The following is a 14,996-nucleotide window of genomic DNA, read 5'->3' on the forward strand; positions in this document are numbered from 1 at the left end:
TCATTCTTTGCCTTTCGTCACAGGAGGTTGGCAGAGAAGTGTCAGAAGATTCGGAGTAGTCTCAATGGGACTGGAGTTTTAATTAGTCCTGTCAGCCTCTCAGTGAGAGCATGGGTGAAAGTTAGAGTCCAGAGATGCAGGGAGAGTTCTTCTACGAAACCATCCAGACTCATATTAACAGCTCTCAGCATTGACGAGTTTCGCTGCCTGCTTTCTGCTCTCAAGTCCATGTCAGGAGCAATCCTACTAACCTGTCCCACTTGAAAGGCTGTGTTCCTGTTCCACGGCATAGATTCTGGTAAGATTGTTTCATTCTTTTTTACATGTATGATAACGCTAGAAGACAGGGTCACAGTGTGACTTCTTTTATCTGTATAGAATCAAGGGTTAATATCTCCTGAGGGGGATTATTGAACAGGGGGGAATAATCTTATATGTTTATTTGATTTTATACTGCTTTATGTGTGAGATGTTATGGGCTCATAGGCTGTTGTGGAACATACAGGTTTCACTTTCACTTTGGAAGCCATGCAGCTTACAAGCTTGGCGCACTTTTTCTTATAGCAGGGACAGTCCTGCATTGTGCACCATATGATTCTTCCCTCTTTCCTGACCGGGTGTCTATCAGAGAGGAGTCCTAACTCTCTGTACTGTCTGGGTCATGGGAGGTGGTGAGTACCACAGCCATTGGGATATAAAGGTGCAGTTTTTTTCTTTTAATAAAATAATGTTTTATTTTTATAGTTCTCCTTTTATTGCACTAGCGATGGAGGGTTCTGTTTCTTAGAGGGAACATGAATGGGACTGGATTATTCCTCTCTTCTCCCTTTAACAAATCGTTCACGGCCCTGGACTCTCAATGGAGTTGTGAGGTTCCGTCCCTAAAAGGGATGGCGCTATCTTCACCCTTGCTAAACGTATTACTATCCCGGTTATGGATAGATCTTCGTTTTAAGAGCCCATGGATAAAGGATGGAAACTCTGTTAAGACAGTTGTTTTCAACATACGGGATATTTGTTTCAACCGGGGGCGGCCGTAGCCGCGGTTGCTGGAGAAACTACCTTTGGGTATGACTCCTTATAGGATTGATCGGGATGGAGAGGTCCCCTCGATGTTACTCAGGAAAGATTTAGGGCCTTGAGGGTTGATAATTCTTTTATCTGAGATGCTATTAGGCAGATTATTCGCCTAAATGCTAAAGCTTCAGCCTTTTCTGTTCAGGCCCGTTGGGCTCTGGCTGAATTCATGGTCTGCGGATATGACTTCTAAGTCTAGACTTCTTTCCCTCCCCTTTAAGGGAATGATTTTGTTTTGTCCAGGCCTGGACTCAATTATCTCCATGGTCACAGGGGACAAGGGTGCCCTTCTACTGCAAGAGAATATGAACGAGTCTAAGGGCAATTTTTGTTTTTTCATTTTGATAAAGCCCATGTCAGCAGTCCTCCACTAAGCCTGAGCAAACCAAGAGCTCTTGGACGCCGGCTCAGTCCTGGAATAAATCCAAGCAGAGCAAGAAGCCTGCCGAGTCTAAGTCGGCATGAACTGGCGGTCCCCGGTCCTCTTCTGGATCATGTAGGGGGCAAACTGTCGCTCTTTTCAGTCGCTTGGTTCAGGGACGTGCACCTGGAGGTCATAGCTCAGGATCACAAGATAGGTTTTAGGTCTCTGCCACCCAAGGGCATTTCAGCCTTTCTGGGGTGTGTACAGGATCTGTTCTCTTAGGAGTTATTGTCCTGGTGCCTATTGCAGTGAGAGGTTTGGGATACTATTCAAACCTTTTCGTGGTTCCAAAGAAGGAGAGAAATTTCCTTCCAATTTGGACCTGATGTGCTTAAACAAGTTTTAAATGTCCCCTCGTTCAAGTGGGAGACAATAGGTCCATTCTCCCCTCGTTCGAGAAGGGCAGTTCATGACCACTATAGATTTGAAGGATGCTCCCTTCACGTACCAATCCTCAAGGACCACTTCCAGTTCCTAGGGTTTGCGTTCCTGGACCAGCACTTCCAGTTTATTGATCTTCTGTTTGGTCTAGCTGGTATAGTGGGGAGCATAATTGCCTCCAAGTAGTTGACCCGGGGGTTGATCCCGGCCAACGCGGCATTCTCCAAGAAGTTTTTTGGAGAGTGGATCATTCGGAATTTCTCCTCTGTCTTCTTCAATCCCATGGATGGAAGATAAATCTAGAGAGAGTTTTCTTGTATCGAGTACCAGGGTGGAATTTCCGGGTACTATAATAGTCTCCATAGACATGAGAATTTTTCTAACAGACTGGAGACATTGCAGACTAGCTTCAACATGTCTCACCCTCCAGACCTCCTTAAGGCCATCTGTGGCTCGGTGTATGCCGGTGATTGGTTTCATGGTGTCCAGCATGGACATCATTTCCTTGCCAGGTTTCACCTCAGACTGTTGCAACTGTGCATGCTGAAGCAGTGGAACGGCGATCATTCGGATCTGTCTCAACAGATTTCTCTGTACAATGGATCGAGAGAATCACTCTCTGGGTTTTGTCCGGATCACTTGTCCCAAGGGATGTCGGTCTCAAGACCATCCTGGGTGATTGTGACTACGGTTGCGAGTCTGTCTGGAAGGGCCTATGGACTTAGGAGGAAAAGCTCCTTCCCGATCGCATTTTTGTTCTTCGGGAAATATACAATGCTCTGAAGGCTTGGCCTCTGCTGGGTTCGTCCCAGTCTATCAGATTCCAATCAGACAATATATCCTCGGTGGCTTACATCAACCATTAGGAGGGGAATGAGAAGCTCCCTAGCTATGAGGGAAGTATCTCGGATTCTGGAGTGGACGGAGACCCACATTTGTTCGCTGTCAGTGATCCACATTCCGGGTGTGGACAACTGAGAAGCGGATTCCTCAGCAGACAATACTTTAATCCAGGGGATTGGTCTCTCCATCCCGAGTGTTTGCAAAGATTTGCAAGAGGAATATCTTATGACGTCTCAATACCTAGTTACCCAGATATGGGTCGAGGTACAGGGATCCTCAGGCAAAGCTAACAGATGCATTAGCGGTGCCTTGGAGGTTCAATCAATTTTATCTTTTACGGCCATTACCACTACTTCCTAGTGTAGTGGCTCGATTCAAGCAAGCGTCAGTGATACTGATTGCTCCGTCTTGGCTGCAAAAGATATGATTCGCGGACTAGTGGGGATGTTGTTATCTCCTCCGTAGAAGTTACCTTGTTGCAGGGATCTGCTGACCAAGGTCTTTTTGTTCATCTATGTCTAGATCTCTGAGGCTGACTGTGTGGAGATTGAACGCTTAATCCTAGCCAAGAGAGGGTGGTTTGAGAGTATTTTAACTTTCATTCAAGCTCGTAGCTGGTTGCTTGTCACATCTATCATAAGGTGTGGAGGACCTACTTATTCTGTTCTCCAGGATGAACTGAAGAAGGTCTTTTCTACAAGTCCCCTGAGGGGTCAGATTTCAGCCCTGTCTGTGTTACTGCACAAGAGGTTCGCTGAGCTTCCTGATGTGCAGTCACTTGTTAATGCTCTGTTAGGATCACACCTGTGTTTAGATCTATTGCTCCTCCTTGGAGTTTGAATCTTGTTCGTTAGGTTTTGCACGGGCTCCGTTGGAGCCTATGCATGACGTAGACATTTAACTATGTCTTGGAAGGTTCCTTTTCTATGGGCTATTGCTTCTGCGCGCAGAGTATCTGTGATTACTGCCTTGCAACGCGTCCCTCCTTATCTGGCTTTCCATGCTGATATGTTTTCTTCCTAAGGTTGTGTCAATTCACAACACCATTCAAAAGATTGTGGTTCTTTTCAACGTAATTCTGGATGTGGTTGTGCCTTGAAGTCCTATCTTCAGGCCACGTAGGAATTTAGACAAACTTCTTTATCTGTTTGTTCTCTTTCCGGGAAGCGTGGGGGTCAGAGGGCCTCTTTGACTTCCTTATCTTTTGGCTGATGAGTGTTCTCTGTTTCGCATTGAGACGGCGGGACATAAGCCTCCTCTGAGGATTACAGCTCATTCAACTAGAACTGTGGCCTCTTCTTGGACTTTCATTCAGTGTCCTCTAGAGCTTGGGTATTTGTTTCCACAAGTAATGAATGAAGCAATGGACTCTCCTCCTATTAAGATGGAAAACATAAATTATGCTTACCTGATAATTTAATTTCCATCTGTCGAAGGAGAGTCCACTGCTCCCGCCTGTTTCTCCGGGGGGCGGACCTAAATGTAATATTGTGCTTCTGGCACCATTTTTACCCTGATATTTCTCCTATTGTTCCTTGTTCCCTTGGCAGAATGACTGGGGAATGAGGGGAGTGGGGGAGGTATTTAAGCTTTTGGCTGGGGTGTCTTTGCCTCCTCCTGGTGGCCAGGTTCTTAATGCCCACAAGTAATGAATGAAACAGTGGACTCTCCTCCCACAGATGGAAATGAAATTATCAGGTAAGCACAATTTATGTTTTTCCCACAGTACAAGTGGCAATCTTGTTTCTATCCAGTAGATATTTTTCCTATGCATGTTACATAGTATAACTTTTTGTTGGAAACTTAAAGTGAAGGTCAATTTTCATCAATGAGTGCCCGGTTTTTAAAAATACTTTTAAAAACAGGGGCACTTTCATTGATGAAAATTAACATTGCACTGGATTTTAAGAAATACGTACCTTTTACTCCTGCAAAACCGGATCACCGATCTCAGCCTCAGTTCCTCTGTAGTGACGTCAGAAATGACGAAAACCGGCTTCCTCCAATAATGGCTTGCACCCCAGAGCGTCCAGCTCGTGATGCCTGGCTGTGATTGGAGGAAGCCAGTTTCGTCATTGCTGTGGTCTACAGCAGGAAGAAGAAGGAGGGGGATCGTCGATCCGGCTTTGCAGAAGTAAAAGGTAAGTATTTCTTCAAATACAGTGCTATGTTAATTTTCATCAATGAAAGTGCCCCTGTTTTTAAAAGTATTTTTAAAAACCGGGCACTCATTGGTGAAAATTGACCTTCACTTTAAATCTTATGTTTGTAGCTTTAACATTTTTCATTTTGCAAATCCTCAAGTACTTCAGCTGACTTAAAAGTCTGATGTCAGCCTTTACTGCATTGTGAGAGTGAAGAATTTCCTTAGATCCCGTTGCTCATAATTACTTATGACATTGTTCCTGTGATGCACTTACATGTTGGACTTAAAATAGGATGTCAGATGCATTACAAATAGAGTAAATATCAGCATCAGCATTTTCCTTTGCATTTCCAAGCAAGGGTACATAGAACTCACACATGCAAGTGTGAAGCTTTCATTTCTGTCTCTGCTGTCATATTTCTTTGCTGCTCTAAAATTATACTGACAGTTGACCTTAGTGGAGTGCTGATCCGAGATCTCAGCATGAACCATTTCTAACATAAGATCTGCCTCTAGTTGGTGTCTTGCTTAGGTTTTGGATTCCTGGGACCTGCTGGTTTTACTTTGGTAATTAAAAGGAAGGTATTCTGCTTACAAAGGATTGTTTTCTTTAAGCTTTTTTTTTTTTTAAAGGACATTAAACTAAAAAAAATGGTTCATGATTGCTAAAGGGAACACTTTTTTTTTAACTTTGAAACTATCAGTAAGTGCACAACATGTCTGTGGGATTTAAGCAACCTCACTAGCTGATAGGAAAATCTCTACTGCTGTATTGGTGGACAGAGACATACCCCATAAACAAGAAAAAAAGTAATATATATTTCTAAATGCCATCTTTCAGATGCAACAATAAAACCATAACATTACTGTTCCCTTACATGTTTAGGATTCTTATAGTCTTAAAATAATAATGAATGAGCAGTTTATTTTCTGATAACCCCCTCACTTTAGAAATATTAATAAGAATAATGCAAGCTGTTTATAAGATTAATAAATGCAGATTTCCTCCTCCCTTTCTGCACAGTATCTACAACCATGAGTCTATAAGCTATTACCATTTATATTATTTCTATTAAACACTACTGCATTGTATGTAGTAATGCTGTATTAATCTAAAACAGTATTCAATCCTTTACACATTTTCTCAATGGCCTTTATTCAATAAAACCTATTGTGAAATTAATAACTTGCTGAAAAAACTTCACGCAAAATCACAACTTGAGAATTGAAGAATTCCTAAAGATTTGTGCCGACTGGCGCAAATGCATTGGTCACTAGGAATACCAGGATCACAAAAAACACTGTAAAATCTTTTAAATTTTAAAAATCTTATTCTATAAAACAGTCTTCTCTAACATATGCAAAAAAAGAAAACATAAAAACCATTAAAAAATATGTAAGAGAAATAAAAATGAGAAAACCTTGCTATCTTTGGAAAAAGGGAGACGCGACTGAGAGACAAAATTTCTTACAGGGACAAAAGAGTATTTATGAATTCTCTGTGCTTAGTAAGAGTTGAGTGAAAACCCCAACCGCACCCCTGGAACACCCATAGTCAGCTCCTTGTTCTGTCTGAGAGGTATCTAGCCAGACTGCTTTTCTATTACAAAACAGACGTGCAAACATCTACATTAACCGTGTTTCAAGCTTGTTTCTAATGTTGTTGTGGTTGCCCCTTAGCAATAGGTTCTCACTATAGTTGTTAATAGCACAAACTGAAAAACACAGTATGCTGGAAAATATAGGTGAAACTATGCTCAATGAATTTTGAACATGATCTGCATCCTTAAAGGGACAGTCAAGTATAAATTAAACTTTCATTATTCAGATAGGGCTTTTAATTTTAATTGACTTTCCAATTTACTTTTATCATCAAATTTGCTTTTTTCTCTTGGTATTCTTAGTTTAAACTAAACATAGGTAGGCTCATATGCTAATTTCTAAGCCTTTGAGGGCTGCCTCTTATCACATGCTTTTTAAATCTCTTTTCAACACAAAGAGACAGGAAGTACATGTGGGCTATATAGATAACACTGTGTTCAGGCACAGAAAGTTAGATAATAAACAGTCACAGTCATGTGATCAGGGGGCTGGAAGAAGGTTCCTAGATACAAGGTAATCACAAAGGTAAAAAGTACATTAATATAACTGTGTTGGTTGTGCAAAACTGGGGAATGAGTAATAAAGGGATTATCTATCTTTTAAAACAATAACAATTCTATGGTTGAATGTCCCTTTAAGAGCATCTATGAATCCAGCTTTCGTTGTTAATACTTTGATAAATGTAGATTTATGTCGATTTATTCCTTATAATGTCAGAAAATAGCAGTTTTTTTAAACAATAATATAAAGTAATTACTTTGCTAAACAAGTATCAACAATAGTGTTAACAGGCTATCACTAATTTGGGTTATGCTACTGATAAATATCTCAGCTGCCCCTCACATGTAAATACCCTATTATTGGTGGCACATGTACTGAGCAGACTGAAAGTGTTCTGTGACTATGTTACCAGTGTTCTTCAAACTTTTTTCACATAATCCAGTGCAGTAACATCTTGCTAAAAGCAAAAACAACTAAATAGTGCAATACATTATTATATATTACATAAGCAATTATGTTTCTTGAACACAATTTAGATTTCAGGATTGAGGACACTGTTTTGCAGAGGCTCAGCTTTAAATAATGAGAGAACATTCAGTATGAGATGCTGGATTCGCAGTTGGTGACATTAGTAAGTAGGGTAAAGGATTACTGACGCAGTGAGGTAGGTTTGGGTGTCCTCAGCATACAGGTGATACTGAAACAGATCTTGCTTAAGAAAAAAATAAATAAAGGACAGCAACAGTTGGATCACAAGAATCCTACTCACACAGTATAAGGCACCAATGTGCAGTATTGGCAGTCCGGAACCACACGTCGTCCGGTAGACCTCTTTCAAGGTATGTCGTCCGATGGGATTCCTCGTCTCACCAGGGAGAGTCCAGGGAAATCAGGGAAATCCAAAATAGTGTGGTGGGAGCAATTCAGTGTCCAAGATATCTCACACCAGAAAATCTCAAAAGATCCAAAAAAATGGTAATACAATATATCTGGCCTAAGCCAAAAATGATGTGGCAGATGGAGAGTTAAAAATGTTAAAATTTATTGCAAATTAAAAACAACAGCAACACTGGATATGAACGAGCAAAACTTGACAATAGAAATTCATACTTTGCTCATAAATCGAGGGATAACAAGGCAAATACATTATCAGCCGATTATTCCAATCCATTGTTCATTACTCAATTTAACGTGAATCATACTAAAATTAAACGTATCATTAAAAAACATTGGAGTATAATAAAAAAAGATCCAATTTTAGGAAATCTGGTAGAGCCTGAACCGAAATGTGTTTTTAGACGAGCCCCAACACTTAAAAGTGTTTTAGCACCTAGCAAGGTGGTGGTCCATAAACTTAGTATAGGATCAATTGCACATACAATGACTAAAAAGAATGGAATAGGGAGATGTTCTGTAAAAAACTGTAATATGTGTAAATATTCCACATTTGGTAGCAAAACCTTAACATCTAGTGTTACCAAGAAATCATACAATATCCATCAATTTATAACATGCACTTCGACTTATGTTATCTATTTATTAACCTGTAAACTTTGTGGGATCCAATATGTGGGTCCCACGTGTAGGGTAGTCAGGAATAGATGGAACGAACATCTAAGGAACATTAAAAATAAGTACCAACATCATAGTGTTCCCAGACACTGTAACAATATGCATAAACGTATCACCAATACATTCAACATTTGTCCTATTGAGATGATCCCCCACTCCCATCTGTACAATAGATTCAATAGGTTGAGACAGAGGGAAACTTTTTGGATTTATAAGCTCAAAACACTCTTTCCCTTCGGTCTCAACCTCAATATGGATCTAGCTGCCTTCTAAACCCTCCTTGTCCATAACTTGATGCCTGTGTATATAATAATTAAAGTACTAATCAGTTGTATAGTTCCTTTTATCCCTAATGTTATCCATCTATATAGTAGATATATATTTTTCACTATCCCCCATCATCTACGACGAATTGCCTACAGGCATAGTCACTAACTATATTGTATCATATCTGGTATTCCATTTTGTCTACACAATGTCCATATATTGGTAGTTATCTATATTGTCCCCTCTAGGAATCCTATATCAATCTATTTATAAGTTACTAATTGGTATTAACATTTCCATTTCCCCCTACACTAACCTATTTTGTAGAACATATGTTGTTTGCTTTTAGTGACCACTTATTATTGATTACCTAATGGCATAGTCACAATTCACATTACTGGTCACATTTTTTCCATTTATGTTCTCGTATGAAATAATAACACTCTGGGAGTATTGTAATTATCCCTTTGGGAATCTATTACTAATATTTAACTATTCATATGGCTCTGATATATAGTCCTTAATATATAGTGCCTATATTGGGAGCCTTTAATTTTTGTCTTATATTTGACACATTTCATAAATTTCCCTTTAGAATTATTAAATCCACACATATATATAACTATTTTAATCCCCCTCCCGGTCCCTGCCACACGCCTTTATACTGCATGCAGAATTCACCCGCATGTAGTTATGTCACGAACATCAGTCCCTTTACCATTCTGTCACAGTGAACATCATATCACTTCACATTATCAATCATCACCTTTTATCACATCCTACCCATTAGGTACTATCAATCACTTTTATTAGAATCTTATCGCACTTTTCCACATGCACATCTAAAGAGATGCCTTTAATTTCCATCACCTATTACGATTATGTTAGTCTCATATATATTACATGTGCGATTATCTATTGCACTATGAAGTTAGAGATGCACATAGAGTGTTCCGCCCCCCACATTATTTATTCGATCTCTGATAGGCCACACCAATAGACTGATCGCCTATCCCTTCTCTTGGCTTATTTACACTTAACACGGGCGGACGTCACATTCGATCTCTGATAGGCCACACCAATAGACTGATCGCCTATCCCTTCTCTTGGCTTATTTACACTTAACACGGGCTGACGTCACATTGTCCACCCCCTTTGCCTTTCTCTATTCACTTGATTGGCTATCTGATTCCACTGACCGCCCCGATTGGCTCACTTTTACACACCCCTGTATCATAACTTTTAAACCCCTTGGTTACTATTAACGCTACCTGTCACATCGCTGGGTTATTTTCACCGATCCATCTAGCCAGCGCGAGTGAAATTTCAATGCATAATTGTTATCTCATTAGGTAACTTTTAATTTGACCTGATAGATCTTGAAGCTTTGGGCGTGATCACAACCACCCCCCCCCCCTCCTCGGTCATCAAACTTGTTTTGAGACCGACACAGGAGGGTTACTATGGAAACATAAAGAGTCTATCTAAGTCGCTCTTTAAATAAATTAATAAATATAGGAATAATCATTCCCTTATACTCCTCAAACCAGTAATGGAGTAATAGGTGTAACTACATCATCAATAATAATAAAAATAATGGTATGTTGAAAATTACATGTTACAAAAAGTGGTTACTAAATAAAAAGCTGTTATTATGAACAGTTCATACCACTATGAGACCATGCCAAGGTCTCAAATGTGAACACACCTGATGTTTTTCATGTCACATTTTGATATCACATTTTGTTGTCTTTGGTAATTGATTGTTTATATAGCACACTATAATAGGTACTGCAGATTTATAGAGAATTTGTATAGTTTTATTTGAAACAATGTTAAAAATAAAAAAAAAATGCTGGTCACCACATTATGTGTATAATGGTATACCCCAATTAGGGTGTGGACTCTATTCAGATTGTTGATTGGTTCTTGTTTATTTTAAATATGGCAGTTGAGAGTATGTTTGTATAGCCTGATGAAACAGTGTTGAACACTGAGAAACGCGTTGCTGTTGTTTTTAATTTGCAATAAATTTTAACATTTTTAACTCTCCATCTGCCACATCATTTTTGGCTTAGGCCAGATCTATTGTATTACCATTTTTTTGGATCTTTTGAGATTTTCTGGTGTGAGATATCTTGGACACTGAATTGCTCTCACCACACTATTTTGGATTTCCCTGATTTCCCTGGACTCTCCCTGGTGAGACGAGGAATCCCATCGGACAACATACCTTGAAAGAGGTCTACCGGACGACGTGTGGTTCCGGACTGCCAATACTGCACATTGGTGCCTTATACTGTGTGAGTAGGATTCTTGTGATCCAACTGTTGCTGTCCTTTATTTATTTTTATGACCTGCACCATGTGGCGCCCTCTATCCTTTCCTTCCTAGATATATCATCCGTGTTGCGGCACAACACCCTGGAGGAGCAGCCTATACTATCTTGGATTATCCTCATCTGTCTGTCAGTTTTTTGGAATTGCCATTGTGTATTTGTTGGACTTGGCATCAGAATACATACATTGAACTTCACAGTTTGTATTGTTTTCTTTTAAGTGCCATTACAGCAATGTTCTGATATTAATATTATAATACTGTTGTTTTCAATTTTACATATATATATATTATTATATCCTTATAGTTCATCCACTTTTGATATCATCAATCTTCGCAACATCTATCCTAGGCGCATCTTACAAGTGCTTTAGTGATATCATCACTGAAGCACTAGTTACGGATTTATAGTTAGGCTAACCTTATTCGTTTTTTATGTTTGTGAGGAGGAGATGTTGTTGTTGTTGTTGGGGTGAGAGGATGTTTGCTGTCAAATTTAAGCAATTTTATTCTTTAAGTCCATGGTAAAGTCTTGTGCTCAGAGGCAGGAGGTAATGGGAATTGGTGAGGACATTAAAAATGAGAAACAAAATTAAGAATTAGACAACAGAGATAATGAGTGTGGAAAAGCAGTTTTTCTTGGAGTTATTGAGGGCAAGTCAGATTATTATGACACAAGTGGGAATGCTTGTTCAGGGTGTAAGTCAAAGTAGGAAGAGATGAAGACAGAGTGTGCAAGGAGAGAAAGTAAGATACCCAGACAACAAATTAATTAAGATATTAATTGGGTCATCCTGGAGTGTGGAACCTAACAGAGACTCATAAAAAAGGTGTTACAATAAGTGAAAGAACAAGAGAATGTAAGGGAAGAAAGGGATTGTGTTAAAAATGACAACAGCGAAGGCAGCTGGATGCCAGAACCACCTCCTTGTCTTATACCAGGCCTGGGTGTGGGGCTTATTGAATACTCCCAAATGATAATGCAACAGAGTAGGCCTCATAATAGCCAGAAGGCTATGTCAATAAGAGATGAAGAGCTCAATGACATTAGTGAGCTTGCTGCAGACACATTTAGAGCTTCATAGTGCACAGGTGAAAAGATTGTATGCTTTAGAGACATATGAGATAGATATTAGACTTTGTGTATTTATCTTAATAAGAATGTTGTGAGATGTGCAGCAATAGGTAAGAATGGGAATGTAACAGTGGCAGCTATTAAGGTAAGAGACTCCCCCTCCCACCACTAAGGAATGAGGAAGTTGCCCCTCGGCACAGCCTGTTGTCAGATGATGCCATATCTATGCTAAATACCAGGAATGAGAGAGGACCAGATATCCCTCCTCATTCCTCCCCTAGACAACTCACAAACTGCGTTGGTTTTGTCCTCCGCTTTCTACAGAAGAATGCTGTGCTCTTGTATATTTTTTCTTTTGTCTCCACTACCTTTTCTGCCTTTATCACACATCCTGTACTTTGACACTCTCCTAAATCTAACCCTCTCTTAGTTTTCCTTTGCTCAAATTCCTTCCTTCCTCCCACCCATCTCTCATTTTCCTGCTCCTCTGATCCCCACCTATCCTTGTCCTATCTCTCAACCCTCTTTCATACCCCACTCTTAAAGCTCATACTGCTTTTAGACCCTCTCTCCCAGTTCATCCACTCACCAATCAGTCCACTGTCCTCACGTATCCTCTTTTCTCTTATCTCTCTCTGAGCCCTGTCCTCACTTTTCTGCCTCTCTTCTTCCTCCCTCAGATCATCCTGCCCTCTCTCAATCTATCCTCTCTATCTCTCTCTCTCTATATATATATATATTTATATATATATATATATATATATATATATATTCATTTACTTATTTGCACTGATTTCATTGTAACATATATTTCCCTCTTTATTTTCCAGATGTGGGTAATTTTATGCGCTCAAATTAAAATTATTGCCTCAGTTTTCATGAACTAAGCAATATATTAAAATGCAGAGAAGACAGAGAGGAGTGAACACTGGGCTTCTACTACTCTTTGCACAAATCTACCAGTTTGGCCTAAACAACATCCCTCCAGTTACTCTGGCAACCCTTGCTGTGAACATTTACCTTTTCCTAAACCCGCTGAAGCCACTACATTATGTTTGTATTAGTGTGCATGAGGGTTATTACCGCAGCGACTGGCAGCGTTTACTTCTGTCTCCATTCCACCATGTAGATGACTGGCATCTTTATTTCAACATGGTATCCTTGCTATGGAAAGGCACCAAACTGGAAGGCAGTCTGGGCAGTCTGCTGTTTGCTATGATTATTGCTGTATTTTCTCAGTTGATTGGAGTTGTCTATGTTATTTTAGAATTAATGTTGGCGGAATTTATGGATGACCCTTCCTACAAGATACAGTGTGCAGTGGGCTTCTCAGGTACGCACGTTATATAAGCATTTATAAGCATGTATGCTGTCATTCAAACATATGGTTACTGAAGCTAGTGCCACAAATGTAACTAATAATGCTGTTTAACCGAACCATGATCTTCCTTCTTCAGAGCTTTCTAAAATTAGTTTTATTAGGCTGATAGTAAACAGTCACCATTTTTTGTGAAGCACCCCCTCTTCCAAAGGCCATCAAGCCTTTATAAGGTATATGTGGCACATTTGAAGAGGTAGTAGAAATTTAAACAAATTTGAATGCTTTCATGTAAATAAATAAAAAAAGTGTACAAAATGAATTCCCAAGCTGCTGATGAATTCTTGCAGGTGAGTCAATTAGAGATAAGTATAACAATCACATATTATGCAGCTGTATAGGATTTTTTTTACTTATCTCTGCTGTTGAATGTGTTTTTCCTATGCTTATTTGTTCTGGCATTTGGTTTTCTCTCAAGCACTGTGCAGCTTTCACTATCAGGGCCGGTGTTCTAAAGAAAATTGTATACTGCATAGCAATGTGTATACCACGTCAATTTAGGTCACGTGACTCAGCTGCTGTAGGGGTGTTGCGGTCAATGCGCATGCGCAAGAGGCTCAACCTCCTCCAAACAGCTGATGTAATTTAAACAACGGGTCGAGGAAATATATGGCCCGTAATCATAATTTATAGAGGTTAATAGCCTTCACTGCACATGCGCGCACTGCGGTCGCTTTGATTGTATTTGAGTGAGCTAAAAATAGTGACAAATGTGACAGCATAGTGCTACTGTCATGATACCCACACCACACACCCTCACCTTCCCTACCCCACCCCATCCCACCCCACCGGAATAAAATATTGGATCAGTCACAAAATTCCAAGCATAAGTTTCAAAATGTTTTGGTGTCAACTGACACCTTTTTCAGCAAGTCGGCGGCGCACAATGGATCACTGAGGAGTAGGGCCGTGTGCGCATGCGCATTGCAGATTACGGTTCATAGAATCCTGCGACCCCATGTAATAAATCTCCTTAAACAGATGTTTGGAGGAGGTTGGGCCTCTTGCGCATGCGCATTGAGCGCCACACCCCTTCAACAGCTGATAATACGTCACCGGAAGTGACGTAGTATACACATTCCTATGGTATATCAGTTTCTTTAGAACACCGGATGATCTAAAGGTCTCTGGGGTGGCGAGATTATTAAAGAATGCTCACCACAGTGGAATGATCTAAAGCCACTTTTTACCCTGAAAACAGGGTGTCTCACTAAGGGGCTTATACTGCATATTTTATAAAATCTTGCAAAGTGAATAATTGAACCATTGTGCATATATAATATGATTTATTCCTGAGTAATTTACATACAAATTTTACATTTTTGATAAAATACGATTTTTGGTGAATAATTTTGTTATGATTTTTGATGCACCTTAACAATACATTTTTTAC

The 14,996-nt window shown here is 39.7% G+C and overlaps 1 protein-coding gene across 6 annotated transcripts in view; it reads left to right on the plus strand.

The window, feature by feature from the left end:
- The window catches only part of RHBDD1 (rhomboid domain containing 1), a 526,647-nt gene that overhangs the window by 269,985 nt on the left and 241,666 nt on the right, over positions 1-14,996 (plus strand). For all 6 annotated transcript variants that reach the window (XM_053710028.1, XM_053710024.1, XM_053710023.1 and 3 more), the window contains one exon: positions 13,056-13,558. In XM_053710028.1, coding sequence (XP_053566003.1) covers positions 13,126-13,558 — 433 coding nt within the window. In that variant the 5' untranslated portion in view covers positions 13,056-13,125. The remainder of the gene's footprint in view (positions 1-13,055; positions 13,559-14,996) is intronic.

The sequence above is a fragment of the Bombina bombina genome, chromosome 4 (genome assembly GCF_027579735.1).
Source record: "Bombina bombina isolate aBomBom1 chromosome 4, aBomBom1.pri, whole genome shotgun sequence".
Lineage (NCBI taxonomy): Eukaryota > Metazoa > Chordata > Amphibia > Anura > Bombinatoridae > Bombina > Bombina bombina.